The sequence below is a fragment of the Leucoraja erinacea genome, chromosome 1 (genome assembly GCF_028641065.1).
Source record: "Leucoraja erinacea ecotype New England chromosome 1, Leri_hhj_1, whole genome shotgun sequence".
NCBI lineage: Eukaryota > Metazoa > Chordata > Chondrichthyes > Rajiformes > Rajidae > Leucoraja > Leucoraja erinaceus.
The window spans coordinates 11,793,057-11,813,747 of NC_073377.1; the positions used below are offsets into that span (position 1 = coordinate 11,793,057).

The 20,691-nt window shown below is 42.3% G+C and overlaps 1 protein-coding gene across 1 annotated transcript in view; it reads left to right on the forward strand.

Moving 5' to 3' along the window:
* Positions 1-20,691, forward strand: part of maea (macrophage erythroblast attacher, E3 ubiquitin ligase) — a 57,927-nt gene that overhangs the window by 24,767 nt on the left and 12,469 nt on the right. Inside the window, exons 4-5 of the mRNA XM_055651897.1 lie at positions 9,937-10,059; positions 11,569-11,645. Of these exons, the coding sequence (XP_055507872.1) occupies positions 9,937-10,059; positions 11,569-11,645 (200 nt within the window). The remainder of the gene's footprint in view (positions 1-9,936; positions 10,060-11,568; positions 11,646-20,691) is intronic.

Consider the following 20,691-nt stretch of genomic DNA (forward strand, 5'->3'; position numbering starts at 1 on the left):
ATCTACTGTACATGATCCATATCCCTCCATTCATTGCACATTCATGTGCATTTCTAAAATCCTCTTAAATACCACTATTATATCTGCCTCCACCACCATCCCAGGCAAAGCATTTCAGGCCCCCTCCAAACTTCAAAAAAAAACATTGGCCTGCGCAACTCCATTAAACTCTTCCCCCTCTCACTTTACAGCTATGCCCTCTAGTGTTGCGACATTTCCACCCTGGAGAAAATGGTCTGACCGTCTACCCTATCTGTGCCTCCCATAAAACTGTCATACAAATAATAATGCAAGCTGAAAGTTTAAAATACCATTTTAATTTTTAAAAACATAGTGGATTTGCATCAACGGAACCTGCATATGGCGTTCAACAATGTGCAATCTGGCTCACCATCTCTTCTATATCTACTTGGGTTCTGGTGTTCTCGCATTCTTTCCTCTGTATCAGTGAGATGAAAGGGACTAAACCTATATTTTGGATGTTCTTTTTTAGAGCTTGAAATTACTCATTGCAGCTGAACGTTGTCTGCCTATCCAGCTTGCACACTCCTGCATGGATTGCCTGGCTGGTTGTTTGACTTGATCTTGTTGGATTGGGTGTGAATTATTATATTGTGGAATAAAGGAATGCAGATGTCAAACTGCAGAAGATGATGACATTGCTACACTAAACTATTAACCAGAAACTCGTTCGGAAGAAAACATTGTTCTGTTTTCTCCCCTCACCCCAAACTAAAGTCTTGGAATGGAATTAAGAGATTATCTAGTGTTTTGACTATGATTTGACCAAGGGTAACTGTTTATGCTTTAATATTCATTTTATTTATTAGTTTTGTAATGGGACTTCACTAAGTAATGTTCACAAAGCCATTTTATGTTAATTTGGCTATTTTGAAATCAAAAGTAAATATCTGTTTAGGGCAGTATGAACACTAGATTTCCCTGCTGAGCTCTTTGTACTACTAAACCGTCACAGTGAGACAGATTGTACATCGTTCAATGCCACGAACAGGTTCCTTGATGCAATACCACTTCATGTTATTTTAATAAATGGTATTTTCAACTTTCAGCCTGCATCATTACTTGTCTGACAGCATACCATATTCTGTTTGACACTGCTGAATTATACATGTGTATTAAATGAGTTGTTTCTAAATGCACAGCTCTCCTTGAAGTGCAGGACTGCACATCAAATGTAAACAGCATAAGGCAAATTATATCCCATATTACACTTACACAAATTTTATTTTACTTGTTGCGGGAGTTAATATGCGTTTGAGTTTAATTGAAACTCTGGTATCAATTCTTATCTTGGAATTGCTAAAATATTAATTTTGCTTTTCTGTGTGTATTTATGTTCAATTGAATGTCATTGAAGCCTTGGGCATTTTTTTCAAAATAGTGTTTTTTTTCACTTACATGCTTTTGTTGTAATACATCCAGCAATTGCAGTGTGGGCGAGCTGCTTCATTACATGCAAATCACAGTCACCACAAGGTACTGGATGATTCTTATTATTCTGCTATTACTGTCAATAAAATAGTAGCTCACCATCTTTTTTTCTAATGACTGAAAAATATTACTGTATTTGACAGCATAGATGCTCAGAGGATATTTTGCCCTGGTGTGGTTATCTGGAATTAGGGGACAAAAACAGAAAAGTAGACTATTATCCGAATGGTGGCCGATTAGGAAAAGGGGAGATGCAACAAGACCTGGGTGTCATGGTACACCAGTCATTGAAAGTAGGCACGCAGGTGCAGCAGGCAGTGAAGAAAGCGAATGGTATGTTAGCATTCATAGCAAAAGGATTTGAGTATAGGAGCAGGGAGGTTCTACTGCAGTTGTACAGGGTCTTGGTGAGACCACACCTGGAGTATCGTGTACAGTTTTGGTCTCCTAATCTGAGGAAGGACATTCTTGCCATAGAGGAAGTACAGAGAAGGTTCACCATACTGATTTCTGGGATGTCAGGACTTTCATATGAAAAAAGACTGGATAGACTTGGCATGTACTCGCTAGAATTTAGAAGATTGAGGGGGGATCTTATAGAAACTTACAAAATTCTTAAGGGGTTGGACAGGCTAGATGCAGGAAGATTGTTCCTGATGTTGGGGAAGTCCAGAACAAGGGGGTCACAGTTTAAGGATAAAGGGGAAACCTTTTAGGACTGAGATGAGAAAAACAATTTTCACACAGTGGTGAATCTGTGGAATTCTCTGCCACAGAAGGTAGTTGAGGCCAGTTCATTGGCTATATTTAAGAGGGAGTTAGATGTGGCCCTAGTGCCTAAAGGGATCAGGGGGTATGGAGAGAAGGCAGGTACAGGATACTGGGTTGGATGATCAGCCATGATCATATTGAATGGCGGCGCAGGCTTGAATGGCCTACTCCTGCACCCATTTTCTATGTTTCTATAACTTTTAGAATAAGGGGTTGCCTATTTGATGAGATGATAAATCTATTCCGATAGATGTGACTGATTAGAATTCTCTACCCCACAGTCATTGAGCATCTTCATGATGACTGAAAGGCATGGGAACTACAAGTTAGCTGAAGTATATGAGGAGGAGATCAGGAAAGTATTACTGAGGCTAAGGTTGGTTCAGCCATGATCTAACTGAATAGTGGAACATGTTCTTGGCGGATGGGCTAACACAGGTTGACCTACTCTTGGTCCGGATTCTGATGATGTGCACTAATTACCAGTTAAACATCCAGTTGAACGTTGAGGCTGGTGCTGAGCAGTGGACAACTAGTGCACAGATCAGTGACGAAAGAGGACACTCGTAAGTGATAGGTTAGAGCAAGGGTCGGCAACCTTGTACTGCATAGGGGCCGGGACTCGTGTCTGTGAGCGGATGGCGGGCCACATGTATCACATGTACACATGGATCCTGCCCCAGATGGCAGGCATCAAATCACGTGTTCACAGAAGGTAGACAAAAATGCTGGAGAAACTCAGTGGGTGAGGCAGCCTCATGCAATCCTTGCATGTCTTCCCCACTGAGTTCTCCAGCACTTTTGTCTACCTTTGATTATTTTTTCAGCATCTGCAGTTCTTTCTTAAACGTGTTCACAGAAGGTGCGCGGCTGTGCCGGTGGCTTTGCGCAGGATGCGGTACAACCAGAGCCCGGCCGCCCGGCCCGGCCGCTGCTCGGGGTGCCCAGATGATTACGGGGGAAAAAAAATCTGCCTGCGGGCCGGATGATTTTGGGTTGCAGCTGGTAGAGCTGGTCTCATAGCACTAGAGACCTGTGTTCGATCCTGATTTTGGGTGCTGTCTGTGGAGTTTGCACATTCTCCTTGTGACTGCGTGGGTGCGCTGATTTTGTCCCATGTCCCAAAAATGAGTGGGTTTATAGGTTAATTGTCCTCTTTAAAATTGTTGATATTGTGTATGGAGTGGATGAGAAAGTGGAATAACAAAGAAATAGTGTGAACAGATAATCAATGGTTGGCATGGACTCGTGTTTTCTTGGCCATTTCTTCGATATGGCTGGTCCAGGACAAGTTGCTGGTGATATTTACTTCTAGGAACTTGAAGCTTTCAATCATCTCTACTTCGACTATGTCAATGTATACTGGGGTATGTGTACAGCTTCATTTCCTGAAATTGCTATCTCCTTCGTTTTGCTGACATTGAGGGAAAGGTTGCTGCCTTGAGACCAGGTTGTGAGTTATTCAATCCCCTACCCGTACTCAGTTTTGTCATTATTTGATATTTGGCCCACTACGGTGGTGTTGTCCGCCAGTTTGTAAATTGAGTTGGATTTGTACTTGGAGGCACAGTCGTGGGTGTATAAGGAGTAAAGAGGGAGGCTGAGAACACATCCTTGCAGAACACCAGTTTTGAGGATTATCGTGGAAGACGATTTGTTCCCTGTCCTCATTGATTGTGGTCTGTTGGTCAGGAAGTCGAGGATCCAGTTACAAAGATAAATGCTGACTACTTGGATGGGATAATGGTATTAAAAACAGAGCTCTAGTGTATGAGAAGGAGTCCGACATGGGTGTCTCTCTTATTCAGGTGTTTCAGGGATGAGTGTAGGGCCAGGCAGATGGCATCAGTCATGAACCTGTTGGGGCAGTAGACGAACTGCAGTGGCTCCAGGTGGCTTGGTAGACTCGACAATGCGTTTTCCAACCGGCCTCCCAAAGCACTTCATGATGGTGTATGTCAAGCCCACTGACGGTAATCGTTAAGGCATGAGATCTTGCTTTTCTTTATTAGCCAGGATTGTGGTTATCTTCTTGAAGCAGGTGGGTACCTCAGAACGCTCACTTGTGCCAAAGGCTCACCTACAAACACCTTGCTCTTCCCAATTTCTGAAGAGTAGATCAAGCTTTGCCCCATCCCATGTATGGCCCTCTACATATTGCCCGAGGAAACATTCCTGAACACATTTGACAAATTCCATCCCATCATAGCACTTTGCACTATGACAGTTCCAGTCTATATTTGGAAAGTTAAAATCCCCTACCATAACAACCTTGTTAGTCCTGTAGCTGCCTGCAATTTCCTGGCATATTTGTTCTAATACACATTGCCTATTTGGAGGCCAATAGTACATAACCAACATGGTGATCATTCCATTTTTTAATTTATTTGTTACTGGACAAACCATCAGTAATGTCATATTTTTCCTTGACAGCCATGACTTTCTCCTCAATCAAGAAAGCCACACATCTTCCTCTTACCACCATCTATATCTCTCTTGTTGCTCGTGTGCTCGATTTTTAAACTCATCGCCCGGATGCTGCACCAGCCACTTCAACCGCTCCTGGGTCTCGTGTATCTTGCCACTATTCCTGCTTCAGCCCTCCCTTACAACACAGATTCATAACTTCCTACCTTGTTTGCTCATTTACTTGCATAAACTACACATGGCAATGCCATAATAATGAATATAAATAGCACAAGAACAGGCCCAAGTTGTCATGATAAATATGATGTCAATTTAAACTTTCTGTCTTCATCTGATGCATATCCTTCCATTCCGTGCATATCCATGTGTTTATATCAGAGCTTCTTAAATGCCCCCACCACCACCTCTGCAGCACATTCCAAGCACCCACTGAGTTTAAAAAAAAAGTCTTGTCCCTCATGTCAATTTAAACTTTGCCGCTCTCATCTTAAAGCTATGCCCACCAATCTTTGACATTTCCAGCTTGATGGGGAAAATGATTTTGATTGTCTAGCCTATCTATGCTTCTCATATTTATATACTTCTATCAGGTCTCCCATCCCCTTCCCTCACATCTTTAAAGAAAACATTCCAGGTTTGTCCAACCTCTCCTTATAGCTGATACCCTCTAATCTAAGCATCATTATAGTAAACCTCTTCTGCACCCTCTCCAAAGCCTCAACATCCATCATGCAATGGGGTGAATGGAACTATTAATCCTGGCCAGATTGGAGAGGCTAGGACTTTATATTGGGGTAAAAGCTTCAGGGCTGCTGGGAGATTTGGTGAATTTGAAATTGCTCTCTGCAGAATTATGACAAGCTGCAGAGTAGTGTCAGTCTAGAGCCCAGATACAAGAAAAGAATAAGAACATCTGGAGACCCTGTCAAATAGGTGCAAAATGCATAGAATGGATTGGAGGACTGCAAACCCGACATAGAATGCCTTTTATTGTCATTCAAACAGACAAGGTTTGAATGAAATTTCATTCCTGCAGTCATGGCATTACAAAAAAACCAAGATACACACTTAACACAATAGCAATGTTACAAAATTTTGAGATTTAAAAAATCAAGTCTGCAATTTATCCCATCAGATAAAGCATAACAATAAGTTTAATTTGACACCAAATTCACTTTCATATCTCAAGTATTAAAAAAGTTATGACCATTTTCATACTCGGAAATTAGCATCTTGTTCCCTATTGATTTTCAATGGACATTACAAAAAAGCTGTGATCTTGGATAGTCAAACGCCCATTTCTTAAGGAAAGATTAACATTTTTAAATAGCCTAAGTGTCCAAAGATTATTCACAAATAATTCACAATATAACATGATTTTTATATCTAATTTACATTAATTTATAGGCCAAATGGAACGAATTTAGTGTTCAATTGCTGTACATAAATGCCCATTTAAATCGGCTTTCTAGTGGGTTTCTGTGAACGCGCTGGTTTAGAACGTTGACATAGCGCTGGATTAGTGCCCTCAAATGCCGAGAAAAATACTGCGGGATATTAAAAGCCCAAAATGAACTATTCGTTATAGATAACTTGATACATAGGGTATATATATGCCCCATTTAATGTAAAAATAAGGTACATACCTTTAATTGTTTGCTTTATAAAACCCTGGGGCTGCGAGAGGTTGCGAAATCAGAGAGTAATTTTAAATCTATTATAACTATATTATCGAGGCCTATAAAACTAATAATACCTTTTGCGACCGGGTCTTGCAGCGATTTTTCGTTAATGATTTACTAGGCTGAACATGTGCGATTAGTACAGCCTAGTAAAAATCGCGTTTTAAACCCGCCCCCTCCAAACAGTGCCAAAATCGCCGACATGGCTGAGGGCAGATTCCCAATGACGATTCAGGTAGGTTTTGTAACATACCTATAACACAATTTACACAAACATCAATCACAGTTAATCTCCAACACCTCACTGTGATGAAGGCAAAAGTCTTATCTCTTCCCTTTGTTCTTCTCCCGCGGTCCAGCAGTCCAACTGCAGTGTCGAGGCGACTAGGGATCACGATGTTAAAGCCCCCGGCGGGCGATGGTAAGTCCTGCAGCCGTTTAAGCCGCGCGGAGCGACGTTTGGCCCCGCTCCGATTCGTTTAAACCCCGCAATTCCAGCGGGAGAAGTTGCTGTTGTGGGAGCTCCGAAAAGCGGTCTCCCACCAGGGACCTGAGAGCTCCCGATGTTCCTGTCCACCGGGCCTGCGGCTGGAGCCTCTGAAGCTCCGAAGTCGGGTTGCAGCAGCGCGCCACCACAGCTCTTCCCCGCTCCGTGATGGCAAGTCCGCAGGCTCCGCTACTGGAGCCCTAGGTTGGTTCCGGTTGGAGGCCGCTGCCGGCTCCACGATGTTAGGCCCAATGACACCGGAGACCCGACAGGGTAAAGGTCGGGTCCCCGTACAGGGAAAAGATTAAACGGTTTTTCCCCCACCCATCCCTCCCACATATGCACAGCTAAAAAATAACAAAAATTAAAACCAAAAACATACATCTAATGGGACAAAAATTAAAAAAAGACAGACGCAGTCGAGCCGCTGCCGTTAGGAGCCTCCACACACCTTGTATATAGTTGTAAATAATGTTGCAGAGTTACACTTTGCCGAGTGTTGATTGGATGAGGTATTGAGCCTTGTCTGGCTTTCTTGCAGATCAGAGTAAATGTTTCTATGTTCGCTTCCTGAAGAAGCCTGGGTTTGAATAGAATGTATAAGCCTCTATATTATTGGGTTAGTGAAATGTCTGTTATGTATGGGGTTAATTGATATCTGTAATTGGATTATCAAGAGCCCACCCCCTTGTGGTTCGGCCCCTCGAGGTCCCGGGACCTATAAAAGTCCACTGCGTCGATCTTCTACTGAAACTAGACTAGGGGAAACTTAGAACGAGCTATTTACATTGGGGGCTCGTCAAGTTTGCGATCAAGGGTGTCTAGCTGTTTCTATCTTCTGCAGATATTGGGCCCACTGTGCGATTTTCGCATTGGTTTTCGGCACTTCGTTAGTTGGAGCGGATAGTTCATTAGAAAAGAGATCAAGATCATTAGAAAAGAGTCTAGCAAGCACAGGGGGGTGGTTAGCACCCCTTTGGGTTGGGGGCCCATAAAACTCAGGCGTGGTGTGGCCCAAACTTGGTCGTAGTTGGCAGACTGCAGCTGCTTTAACGAGAGCCGGGCGCGCTTCATTGGGTGTGGTGTGGCCCAAGGTTAGATTTGGTATCCAATTTGTGGGGTATTGAAATACAGGTCTGACCCAAGTATCGATCGGATGTTTGCCGGGAGTGCAAATTGAAAAGATGCACTCTGAAAATCGGCATTGATAACTCACAGCGCAAAGCGACTAGGCGCTGAATCCCCGGTGCCCAGTGGAGATGAGTGTCTGCATGTAGATATCTGAGTCGTGTGTGACGGACGACGAATCTCATAAAGGTGCTGAGCATGGATGGGCAGAGTATAGATTGGCCGGAATACCAGTCCATTCAAGAATTCAATTGGGCAATTTTAGTTTGATTTGATTGCCCGCGTATGATGAGAGATACGCACTAAAATTAGGAGTTCGAGAAGGAGTCGATATTTGCAAAGCCAAATTTCCAAATACAGTATTTCACATTGAAGTTCTGCCAATAAGGTGGAATTCGAATTCCTGTAGATAGAACTTCAGAGTTGGTGCATGTCCGTGATCAATTCCGAATAGCTCCAACGACGCAGTGGTCCGACTAGCTTGTGTAATTGGAGAATTACACCAGAATCTGCAGATGCTGAATCCTTCAGTAAAACTCAAAGTGCTGGAGGAACTCTGGTGACATCAGTGACAGACTATGTGTCGGGTTGCAACTTCACTTGAAAATTCATTCTTTTATTAAAGATGAGGATAAAGTGAAGTTTTCATAGTTTAAACTGACCAAACATCGAGACAAAGTGGCAATCTCTTGAATTCCTAAACTTAAAGAGTATTTAATTGTCATAAGTACTGGCAATGGAATAATGAATTTACAGGCCTGTAAATACAATAACACAAATGCAATAACAATTCACGTATAATAATCAATACAATAAATGAATATACTAATATTTGGCAACCATAATGAGCCATAACTGGCCCGTACAAGGTAATAGTTGCTGAGGTATTTGGGTTGGCAATCTTCAAAAGCCTGATTGTTTCTAAGAAGAGGTCATAGTTTTAAGGCTCTTGTACCTTCCAGATGATTGTGGCTAAATGAGACTCCTCAATATTTGTTATTTGATCAACAGCTGTGGCATCATGAGCAAATTTAAAGATGGTTTTGGCTGCACAGTCATGGACATGGAGAATAGAGCACGGGACTGGGAGCGCAGCTTTGAGGTCCTCCTGTGTTGGTTATCGAAGATGAAGTGTTACCCGTTCATACTGATTGTGATCTACTCATGAGGACAGTGTATACTATTACATAGGCTGAGCAGCAACCAAGTTCTGAGTTTAAATTTGGAGGGGACGATTGTGTTAAGGGCCTGTCCCACTTAGGTGATTTTTTTAGGCGACTGCCAGCGACATTCACAGTCGGAGCGGGACGCCGAAATTGACCCACACTATGACAATGTCCATGACAAGCTACCACCTAGTCAACGTCAAGCTACGACAAGCTAGGTCAACCGGCGACACAATTGCTCGCGACTTGGGGCATTAGCCTACAACCACACCTACGACAACCATGCCAGCACCTACGACAACCTTCGACCACACGGCCGACAACCTACAATATACCTCCACAAGCTACGACCCTGTCAGCGACAAATGAAGACTTCTCTTGACGCCGTTACTGTCGCCGGTTGACGTAGGTTGTCACCAATGGAATTCACTGAGGTAATCACCTGGCGTCATCCTGACAACCTACGGCAGAAGAAGACAGAAAAGAAGAAGAACAAGCCCACTGTTGCCGAAAGGTTTTGAACATTTCAAAATCCAGCGGCGACAAGAAAAAAGTTACGACACTTGAGGAGACAACTCGCGACAATACAGGCGACTGTGGCGACAACCTATTTTCCAGCTGTCGCCGAAAAATTGCCTAAGTGGGATAGGCCCTTTAATTCCAAACTGTAACCATTGAACAACAGGCGGATTCCTGAATTTCGGTTGTGATTATACTTTGTATTGATGAAATATTTCTAACCTACAATTGATAAGTTTGTAGTATGTTGCTGCATTGGTTTCCCTATGATGACATAATGTTTCTGGTTATTTCTTTCTTGTAGGACTTGGTGAATATTGACATGTTTCTTACAGCCAAAGAGGTTGAAGAGTCGCTTGAAAGGCAAGAAACAGCCACTTGTCTGGCCTGGTGCCATGACAATAAATCAAGGCTGAGGAAGATGAAAGTAAGTTCTCAAACTGAGTTGTGGATCTTATGAGGCAAATAGTTTTGAGTGGCTTTTGTTGATTATCCACCATTTATGATTGGTGTATTTATAGATCTGCTGCACATGCTGAAAATGTTTCTCCCCGAGTTAAATATTTTAAAACTTCTAACAGTTGCAGAAAAAGATTAATTATTTTTAAAAAAAATGTAAATACTGGTCTGCCATGCTTGTACTCTTTTTGTTGTAATTTTTTTAAGAACTATCTGTACATGGAAAGTTCTTCTGGCAGAGGTGGTGAATCTTTGGAATTTATTCCTGGCACTTGGAAGCTAGATCATTAAACGTATTTAAAGTGGAGGCAAATAATTTTTTGGCAAGTAGAACAGTGGGGTACGGAGAAATGGGCCAGAAGTAATGGAATCAAATGAGCAACTAATTTTCAGAAATGAGTTACAGTATATTCAGGTTTTAAACTCCAGGACCGGTGGAAAAAAATGTCACTGGTCTGAAGAAGGGTCTCGACCCGAAACGTCACCCATTTCTTCTCTCCAGAGATGCTGCCTGAGTTACTCCAGCTTATTGTCCCATAAAGTTACGCCTAGCTCGGTTCTGAAATCTGTTTCCCAATATCTCTTTATTTAATGTTGGTTGCAATTCTGTGCGGAGATATATTGAGGATTAGCTCTTTAAAAAGTGATTTGAATTTCAAAATGTTTTGTACTTTTGAACGTGCCCACCACTTCCATGCTGTGTGGATTTATCATCTTGAATAACAAAACATAAGTTTGTCCTACCACCCAAACAGAAAATAGTATGATGGGTCCATGCAGGAAAATGTAAACCAATGTGTTCAGGTTGGAGTTGGCATTTAAAGTTGTGCTATTTGATTAGTCAATATAAATATCCTTTCCGTGTTGGTTGTTAAAGCCGAGTTTTATTGGCGACACAGATACAAGTGAAGTGCTTCAGAGTGACATTCTTATATTATAGGGAACTGTCAGAATTACAGACTTCAACTGAAAACCCTTAGAATAATATTAGATCTTTCAACATCAGCAGGGTCCAGAAAGCCCCGCTAGCATGATGTGCACTTCAACAAGACAATCCACATTCCTGACTTGTCCCTGTAGCTGTCCATTGTGCAACTGAGTATTCACGGACTCTATAAGGAACTTCCAAAAGTGTGCAGTTATCTGAATAAGACTCCATATTTGCAGGTTCTTGTTGCCAGAGAGGCTGTTCTCAGTAATTTATACATCCATCTTGTGAATTTCACCCTGTTCCTTTCATTTTAACAGGTATGGCAAGCCATGAACTAAAATTATTTTTCAGTGCGAAACAGCAACTTTCATTTAGTATTTAACTGGCCACAAACTTTTGGCAGGTTTTGCTTTCCATTCTTTTTATAAACAGCTTTGTGTGCTGTTGGCCTGCTATTTCCTGTCACTGTTTCTGTACATTTTGGCCTTTTTAATGCTGGAAACAATCATGTTCTTTTGAGCTGAGCCAGTTCTTTTGTGTTAACAGAGCTGCTTGGAGTTCAGTCTGAGAATTCAAGAGTTCATTGAACTCGTCCGACAAAATAAGAGGCTGGAAGCTGTAAGGTAAGGTTACCACTTGCCCTTGAGTTGTTTAATGCAAAATTCAGTCAATTATCTCATACATAAATTTCTCTTGCTTTTAATTCTATTCGTAAATTTCAGTTTTAACATTTCCATAGGTGCTGAATTGGTGGACACAAAGTGCTGGACTAATGGGCCTGTCCCACTTGGCGATGTTTTAGGCAACTGCCGGCGACTGTCATAGTCGTAGCAGGTCGCCGAATAACCGGCAACAACCTACGTCAACCATTCGTGACAACCTACGACAGCGCCTATTTCAGGAGAAGTCACGCTCATTGGCGTCAAACCCACTGTTGCCACTGTATGAGATAATTAGCGGCGACCAGAAAAACGCTACGACTATTGGGGCGACTTGGGAGACAACTCCCGGCGACCACCGGCGAACATGTGGCAACAAACAAGTCGCCTGTTGTTGCCTAAAAAAATCGCCTAAGTGGGACAGGCCCATAACTTTGCGGGTCAGGCAGCATCTCTGAAGGAAAAGGATATCTGAAAAGGGTCCCGACTTGAAACATCACCTATCCTTTTCCTCCAGAGATGCTGCTTAATCTGCTGAGTTACTCCAGCACTTTGTGTTATCTTTGGTATAAACTAGCGACTGCAGTTCTTTGTTTCTACATGCTGATTTGGTTTCAGATTAATACTGCTGCTTACTCAATTATTAGCTTACGTGTGACTGAACAACGGATAACGTTTTGAATTTTGAAAATACTTTCCACTTGATGCTATTAATTGTGTCTAAATTCATTCTTGATTCTCGAGTCATTTCATTGATTTTTTTTCTTTACTGTCCAGTGAGCTAAAATTATAGACCACCATGGCTCCCAGCTCTTCCTTTTCACTAATTGTTTTGTAAGCTTTTAGCATGACTTCACGACTGCTTGTTTTCTGCACAAGGTGCTCAAAGTTTCAGCTGACATTTTGGGTGAAGAGTTTTTTTTTTTGTCTGAATGTTATACTTTCCCCTACTCTTCTTGTATTGCTTTTTTTCCCCACAGTTTATTAATACCACTGTTTTTGCGACATTGAGATGGAACCAAATTGTATATTGAAAGCTTCTTAAATTTGTTGTGCAAATAAGCTTTATTGCAAGATGATCAAGATGAGAATAAATAGTTTATTTCAGCAGAAAGGTTGAGAGCAGCATACTGAAACACCTCCTCACCAGTGCTAATAATGGGGGATAGATTTATGACTTTTTCTATGAACACAAATTGGAATCAGTGGCACGATTGTTTCCTTGGCTTTTCAGCAAAAGGAATTATGGTGTCATGGAGACAAGAAATTGTAGCTGCTAGAATCTAGAGCAAAAAAATGCTGCTGGAGCAACTCAGTGGGTTATGCAGCATCCTGAGTAAAGTGTGATATTGGTGTATTATTGTATGTGCTGAGATATAAGTGATAGTCCTAAGTCCAGGAGTTTGGAGAGAGTTTGGTTAGGATTGTGGTCTTGAATGCCAATAAATAGGATAACGTTGATATCCTTATTGTTTAGGTGTTGTAGAGATTAATTTAAGGTCAGGGCGATGGCGTCTGCTGTGAACCTGTTACAACGATAGGCCAACTGCAATAGATCAAGGCTGCACAAGAAACTGGAGTTAATGTATGCCTCTCAAAGCACTTTGATGGTGGATGTCAGAGCCACTGGGTGGTAATCATTACGGCACCTCACCTTATTGTCTCTTTGCAGTTTGAAAAAGAGCTAACCAGTCTAATCTCACCTTCTAGGATTTGGTTCTTGTCATTACAGTCATAACTACTTTAAGCATCATGAGGGTTTCTGCCAGTATTTCAGGGAATTAATTACAAACCTTCATCACTCCCTGGCCATGAAATACAATCAGGAGTAGGTAATTAATCTTGTGTCTACTGTTTTCAATATGATTATGGGTTTTATGTCCCCTCTAAGAATATGCACTAACCCAATATCCCATAAATCTATTAACTTTCTAAGTACAGAGGATGAATAGACTTGGTGGATAAATTGCTACTTGCTGCAGGCAGGAGTTTCTTCCCATCTCTGTCCTGTATGGTCATACCCTTAGTTTGATGTTACTCCTTATACGGGACATTGACCAGAGTAAAGATCATCTTCCCTGTCATGACCTCTGAAAATTATAAACATTCTAATGAGATAACTCTGCAATTTCTTTCCGAAATGTATCCTTCCTTTGAGAAGACCCGACCTGTACGCCATGTGTCATTTCACCAGGAACTGAAATAATTGAAGTGATTTATTTTACTTTGCCCAAATCCTCTTGTTATTAAGGTAAACATGTTATTTGCCCTCCTAATTGCTTATTGCATCTGTACATCAACAAGGTGTTTCATATGCATTGGGAATCCCAGTCTAGGACCATCTAATTTCTCAACATTTAACACACATTCCCTCTTTCTATTTTTCAGCTTAGTGGTTAACCTCATGTTTTTCAACATTATGTTCCATCTGTCATGTCTTTGTTCATTCACTTAGCTTATCTATTGTTACAGAGGGCTGTGAAGGCCAGGTCACTGGATGTTTTAAAGGTAGAGATTGATATATTCTTGATTAGTACCGGTGTCAGGGGCTATGGGTAGAAGGCAGGAGAATGGGGAGAGCACTGGCCATTACAAAAATTGACCATTAGTTGCAAGTGATTTCCATCCATTAATTGAACCATGCCAATATATTTGCCTATGTTCTAATCTTGTTTACTGGCCTCTTAATTATCACAATATTGAAGGTCTTCTAAAAGTCTAAATCCTTCATATCAACTGGTCCCCTGTTGTATTCTACTGGTCATAACTTCAAAGAACTGCATTTGATTTTCTGATTGTGGAAAGGGAGAGGGAATCTGAGGCACAGCAAGATAGGGTGAAGATTGACAAAACCAAGATGATAGGGGACTCGTTCATTAGAGGGACAGAGGAGATTTGGTGGCAGTAAACATGACACCAGGATGTTGTTACCAGGATGGTGTCTCAATGCGGCTGCAAAACTTTCTCATGGGGCAGGGTGGAGCCATTTGCGATCGGAAGCCATTAATTTAAAGCTTTTGGAAAATTGTTCTGGGAGAGGATTAATCACCTAGAGGAAAATAGATTAAAACTAGCCAGCAGAGAATTAAGGGCAAGTCAAGTTTAACCAATTTGATGGAAGATTTTGAGTTGGCGGCTTGAGTTGATGATGCAGTCAGTGCGGTATATGGACTTTCAGAAGCAATTTTATAACTTGCCATATGACAGGCTTATCAACAAAGCTGAAACACGCAGCATATAAGAGGCATAGATGTAGGGATGGTTAAGTGATAGACTACAAATCTTTATGGTGAATGATTGTTTGTTGAACTGCAGGAAGGTGAACAGCTGTTTCCCTAAGATTGATATTGAGGCCATTATCGATATTAATGACTTGTCCATTGGGATACAAGTTGCAATCTTTAAGTTTGCATTATTTTGAACAGGTAAGAAGATGCTGGTATATTGCAGCAAGATATCAGTAGGCTAAAATGAACAGGCACATGTAGATAGTCTAATGCGGAGAAATTTAAAGCGAAGCATTTTGGTAGGAAAAATGAAAGGCAATGAAAGATGCTATTCTAAAAGTGGTATTTGGGTGCAAATCATTGAAAGTTGTACAGAAATGTGGACACAAGGAACTGCAGATGCTGGTTTACAAAAAATCCCTGGAGTAACTCAGCAGGTCATGCAACATCTCTGAAGAACATGGATAGGTGATGTTTCAGGTTGGGACTCTTCACACTAGGGAGGGGAGAAAGCTGGAAGAGAGGTAGGCTGGGACAATGCCAGGCAAATGGTTGGACAAAGGCCAAAGAAGAAAAGATAAAAGATAGTGAGAGCTGAGGCATGAAACGAGAAGCTGGGAAGGAATGTAGATGGAAGGGGACATTGGAAGGGGAAAATAAAAAATGGGTATGTATCCAGGTGGGACGTAGGGAAGGGGGTCTGGGGGGGGGGGGGGGGGAGGTGGTGAGTTTAATTTTGTTGGAAATTGCGGGGCGGAACCTTTAAGACGGGTTGTGGTGGGGGAGGGGGGGAGAAAGGTGGGGGCAGGACAAAGCCTTGCAAGTGATGGTTGGAAACAGGTAAGGGCAGGGGGGAGTTGATAGGTACATGGTTGGACAAAGACCAAGGATAATCAAGGCCAAAGATAAAGAGTGTGGGATAAGGATGGGATGAAGCTAGAGGAAGGAATAGTGGAGGAAGGGAGCATGGGAGGGGAAAGGGGAGAATTGGGCATGAATTCAGGTGGGCCACAGGGAGGGGAGGGGGAGGGGGAGGAGGGAGGTTGTTAGTAGGTTATAGTAGTAGTTAACTAAAATTTGGAGAATTTAATATTCATTCTGTTGGGTTGTGAGCTATCCAAGCAGAATATGAGATGCTGTTCCTTCAGTTTGTGTGTTGTATTCTGCATATTCCTCATATTTCACTTGGATTGTTTACCGTCTGACAGGAATGGTGAATTCTTCAATTTTAGGTAATTAACTAACGCTATTCCACCACATTTTTCCCCTACCACTGTCCCTCCCATCTATATCCCTCCCTATGACTTCAGGTTTTGTGCCTCTTCCCCTCTTATCTCACAGCCTCTTCTTTTCTTCATATCTCTGGCTTTTGTTCACCCATTTGCCAATGAACATAACACTTGCGTGGTTTGGAACTGACCCCCCCACCTCTTCCCGTTTTCCCCTCTTTCCCTCCCCCACCCCTCCACCCACTATAATCTGTCTGAGGAAGTGTTCCAACCTGAAATATCATCTGTCCATTTTCTCCAGAGATGCTGCCTGACCTGCTGAGTTACTCCAGCACTCTTTTTATTGAGAGTTGCACAGTAGGTTTAGGAAACGGTTAATAAAGCCATACAGAATGTTGCCTTTTATCAGTGGCAGCACGAAGTATGAAAGCTGGGAAGTCGTAGTAAGCTTTATAAATGACCAGTTAGGCCCCCTTTAGAGTATTGTGCTCTGTTTTTATTACTTCATTATAAGATGTTGAGGGTATTGGAAAGGGTCCAGAAGTGATTTGCAAAGATCGTTCTGTGTATGAGGCAAATACAGTTAAAGAGTAAATGAAATACGGGGACTGTTTGGGTGAGAATATAAGGCCGAGGGGAGACCTGATGGATGTAAAATAATAACTGACCTGCATAAGGGATTGTGAGGCTGTGCCCTTGCAAGGACCAAAGGATCACAAGTGTAGTGTAAAGGATTTGTCCAAATTAAGTGTTAGGCAAACAACAACACAGCTCCTGATTGAAACCTGGAATGCACTGTCCGAACATGTAACTGTTGAAAGAAAATTAAATATAGGGTGCAGAAAAAATTGCAAGACCACAGAGGAACGGCTGGGCAGTTACTGTAATTGGTGAGTTACTCTGATAGAGAGCTGCCGTGAACCTGATGAGCCAAATGGCCTCCTTGTACTCTCACCATTTATTTAATTAATATTTCAAGCTGCTGAGATAAGTTACTCTAAATTTACGAAATTTTGAGTAAACGTCAATGTTTTTAAAGATCTTTTTACGTAATGTCACCATTTTTTAATGAGGACCAGGAGACATTCACAAAGTTAATATGGGCATTCTTCAACAGTCTGCAGACTGTAGTTGTACAGGGTCTTGGTGAGACCACACCTGGAGTATTGCGTACAGTTTTGGTCTCCAAATCTGAGGAAGGACATTATTGCCATAGAGGGAGTGCAGAGACGGTTCACCAGACTGATTCCTGGGATGTCAGGACTGTCTTATGAAGAAAGACTGGATAGACTTGGTTTATACTCTCTAGAATTTAGAAGATTGAGAGGGGATCTTATAGAAACTTACAAAATTCTTAAGGGGTTGGACAGGCTAGATGCAGGAAGATTGTTCCCGATGTTAGGGAAGTCCAGGACAAGGGGGTCACAGCTTAAGGATAAGGGGGAAATCCTTTAAAACCGAGATGAGAAGAACTTTTTTCACACAGAGAGTGGTGAATCTCTGGAATTCTCTGCCACAGGGTAGTTGAGGCCAGTTCATTGGCTATGTTTAAGAGGGAGTTAGATGTGGCCCTTGTGGCTAAGGGGATCAGGGGGTATGGAGAGAAGGCAGGTACGGGATACTGAGTTGGATGATCAGCCATGATCATATTGAATGGCGGTGCAGGCTCGAAGGGCCGAATGGCCTACTCCTGCACCTAATTTCTATGTCTCTGTTTCATAGCTAACTTATCTCCCACATGGATACTGCAATCTTCTGTAGGTGAGGTTGGAGGTGTCTGTGGGGACTTCTATGTGCATTCAGTACATGTTCTTAATAGTCTCTATGCCATCTCAAATGCTACTGCTCCATTTTGAGTGGTAGATTCCTAGGACTCTGTTGTGCTGCAGCAAGAATTTCATTGTTCTATCTGAGACGTATGACAATAAAACACTCTTGACTCTCTTGAATGGTATATTTCTTGTAAGAACATTTTTCCTTGAATTACTTTTTTGTTTGTCTGCCTGGTATTCTCATTAGAGCTTGGAGTAATTGTCTGTTTCAATGTTCGGGTGTCAGGCAAGTGAATGACATGTCCAGCATAGCTATCTGGATGGAAATGGAGCCACAGTCCTGGGATTATCTCCTGTGAGAGGATGCAGTTGGTTAATATATATTTCAAGTGAATTTGGAGGAATTTTGGAGACTGCTCCAGTGACTTGATAATCCAATTGCACATCCACAATGCCGTTCTTAGGTGTGCAGTCTTTTGATTTTTAAGTGTTTTTGGCAACCGCTGCTTGACTTGCTCTCAATGGTATGAGGAGGCGGCTTTTATTTCTGTGCATACAATATGCTCTTTGTCAATAGATCTTATCCACATTTTGACATTGAGCCACACTCAGGTTTCCCTGCCTGACAAATCTTTACTTGCTACTTTACTTTATCTGTCTTACCAATCTTTACTTTACTGTCTTTGGTTAATGTTAGCTGGTTAACCAACGCAGAGGCGCAGCGATAGAGTTGCTGCTTCAGTGTCAGAGACCAAACTTGACGACGGGTGCAGTTTGTGACACTGAATTTTCTCCGGGTGTTCAGATTTCTTCTCGCATTTCAGAGACCTGCAGGTTTGCTGGTTAATTGGCTTCTGGAAGTTGCATCCAGTGTGTTAAAACAGAAAACTAATATGTGGGCTCAGTGGGCCAATGAGCCTATTTCCATGGTGAATCTATAAACAAAACCAGCAAGGCAGTTAAGAAAGCTAATGGTATGTTGGCCTTCATAACAAGAGGAGTTGAGTAAAGGAGCAAAGAGGTCCTTCTGCAGTTATACAGGGCCCTAGTGAGACCACACCTGGAGTATTATGTGCAGTTTTGGTCTCCAAATTTGAGGAAGGACATTCTTGCTATTGAGTGAGGTTCACGAGGTTAATTCCCGGGATGGCGGGACTGTCATAGGTTGAAAGAATGGAGCGACTGGGCTTGTATGCACTGGAATTTAGAAGGATGAAAGGGTTTCTTATTGGAAGATATAAGATTATTAAGGGATTGCACACGCTAGAGGCAGGAAACGTGTTCCCGATGTTGGGAGAGTGCAGTACCAGGGGCCACAGTCTAAGAATAAGGGGTAGTCCACTTATAACGGAGACGAGGAAAAACATTTTCACCTAGACAGTTGTGAATCACTGGAATTCTCTGCCTCGGAAGGCAGTGGAGGCCGATTATCTGGATGTTTTCACGAGAGAGTTAGATGGAGCTCTTAAAGATAGCAGAGTCAAGGGATGTGGGGAGAAGGCAGGAACGGGGTACTGATTGTGGATGATCAGCCATGATCAGGAATGAAGGAAATGTCTGTGTTAGGATGCAAAATATGACTGTTCCAGCTGCTACGTTCAGGCAAACGCCTCCGTTGCCTTGCTGTGAGAACGGAGAGGTTGAGAAGGAGTTTCTTCCCAGAGGCCATTAGGACTGTAAACTCCTATCTCACCAGGAACTAACTTTACTGTACCACTCTACTGCTTTTTTTTAAATCGCTATTTTTTGTCCCTTTTTCCTTCCGCCCACAATATGTGATTCTGTTCCATTTTGTTTGTAGTTTGTCTGGTTGTTTCTTTGTTTTTTTGCACAAAGTCCCCGAGCATTGCCACTTTTCATTTCACTGCACATCTCGTATGTGTATGTGACGAATAAACTTGACTTGACTTGACTGATGTGAATGTTCCGACTCGGTTTGATATACTTGCAGATTATATGTGTCGGAGATAAATAAAGACAGACATAAAAGAGAGGGGACAAGTAAAATGGTTTGAAACATGAAACCCTGCAGTTTCTTGAAATCTGAAGTAAAAAAAAACCTGGCAAGTCGAACAGCATCTGCGGGGGGAAAAAAGCTTCATTAACATCACAGTTTTATGTCCATTCATCAGACTGGCAGGTTCTGATACTAACTGGAATACTAACATCTCCCTGTTCCTGCTCCCCAAATACACACCTCTGATCAGACGTGTGAAACCTACCATGAGGACAGTGAAGGTCTGGCCTGAGGGGGCTGGCTCTGACTTACAGGAGCAGTTTCAGCAGACAGACTGGAGTCTCTTTGCTACTCAGTCCACCTCCAATTCACAAGTGGACATCAACTCGTACACCTCAACAGTTCTGGACTATATAAAATTCTGTACCGATAATGTCACTACCCACAAGGAGATAAAGACTTTCCCTAACCAGAAGCCGTGGATGAGCAGGGAGGTCAGACTCCTACTGAAGGCTCGCGATGCCGCTTTCAGATCTGGCGACGCTGAGGGATACAGCTCATCCAGGGCCAATCTGAAAATGGGAATTAGGACTGCTAAACTAAATCATAAACGGCGGATTGAGGAGCATTTCCACAACAACTCTGACCCCAGGCGCATGTGGCAAGGAATCAAATCCCTTGCCGATTATCAGAAAGTTAACACCCCTCCCCCAGACAACGACACCCTGCCTGATGAGCTAAACCACTTCTATGCTCGCTTTGACCGAGACAACAAAACCCCAGCCATTAAAGTTGCTCCACCCCCGAATGAACAACCTCTCAGCC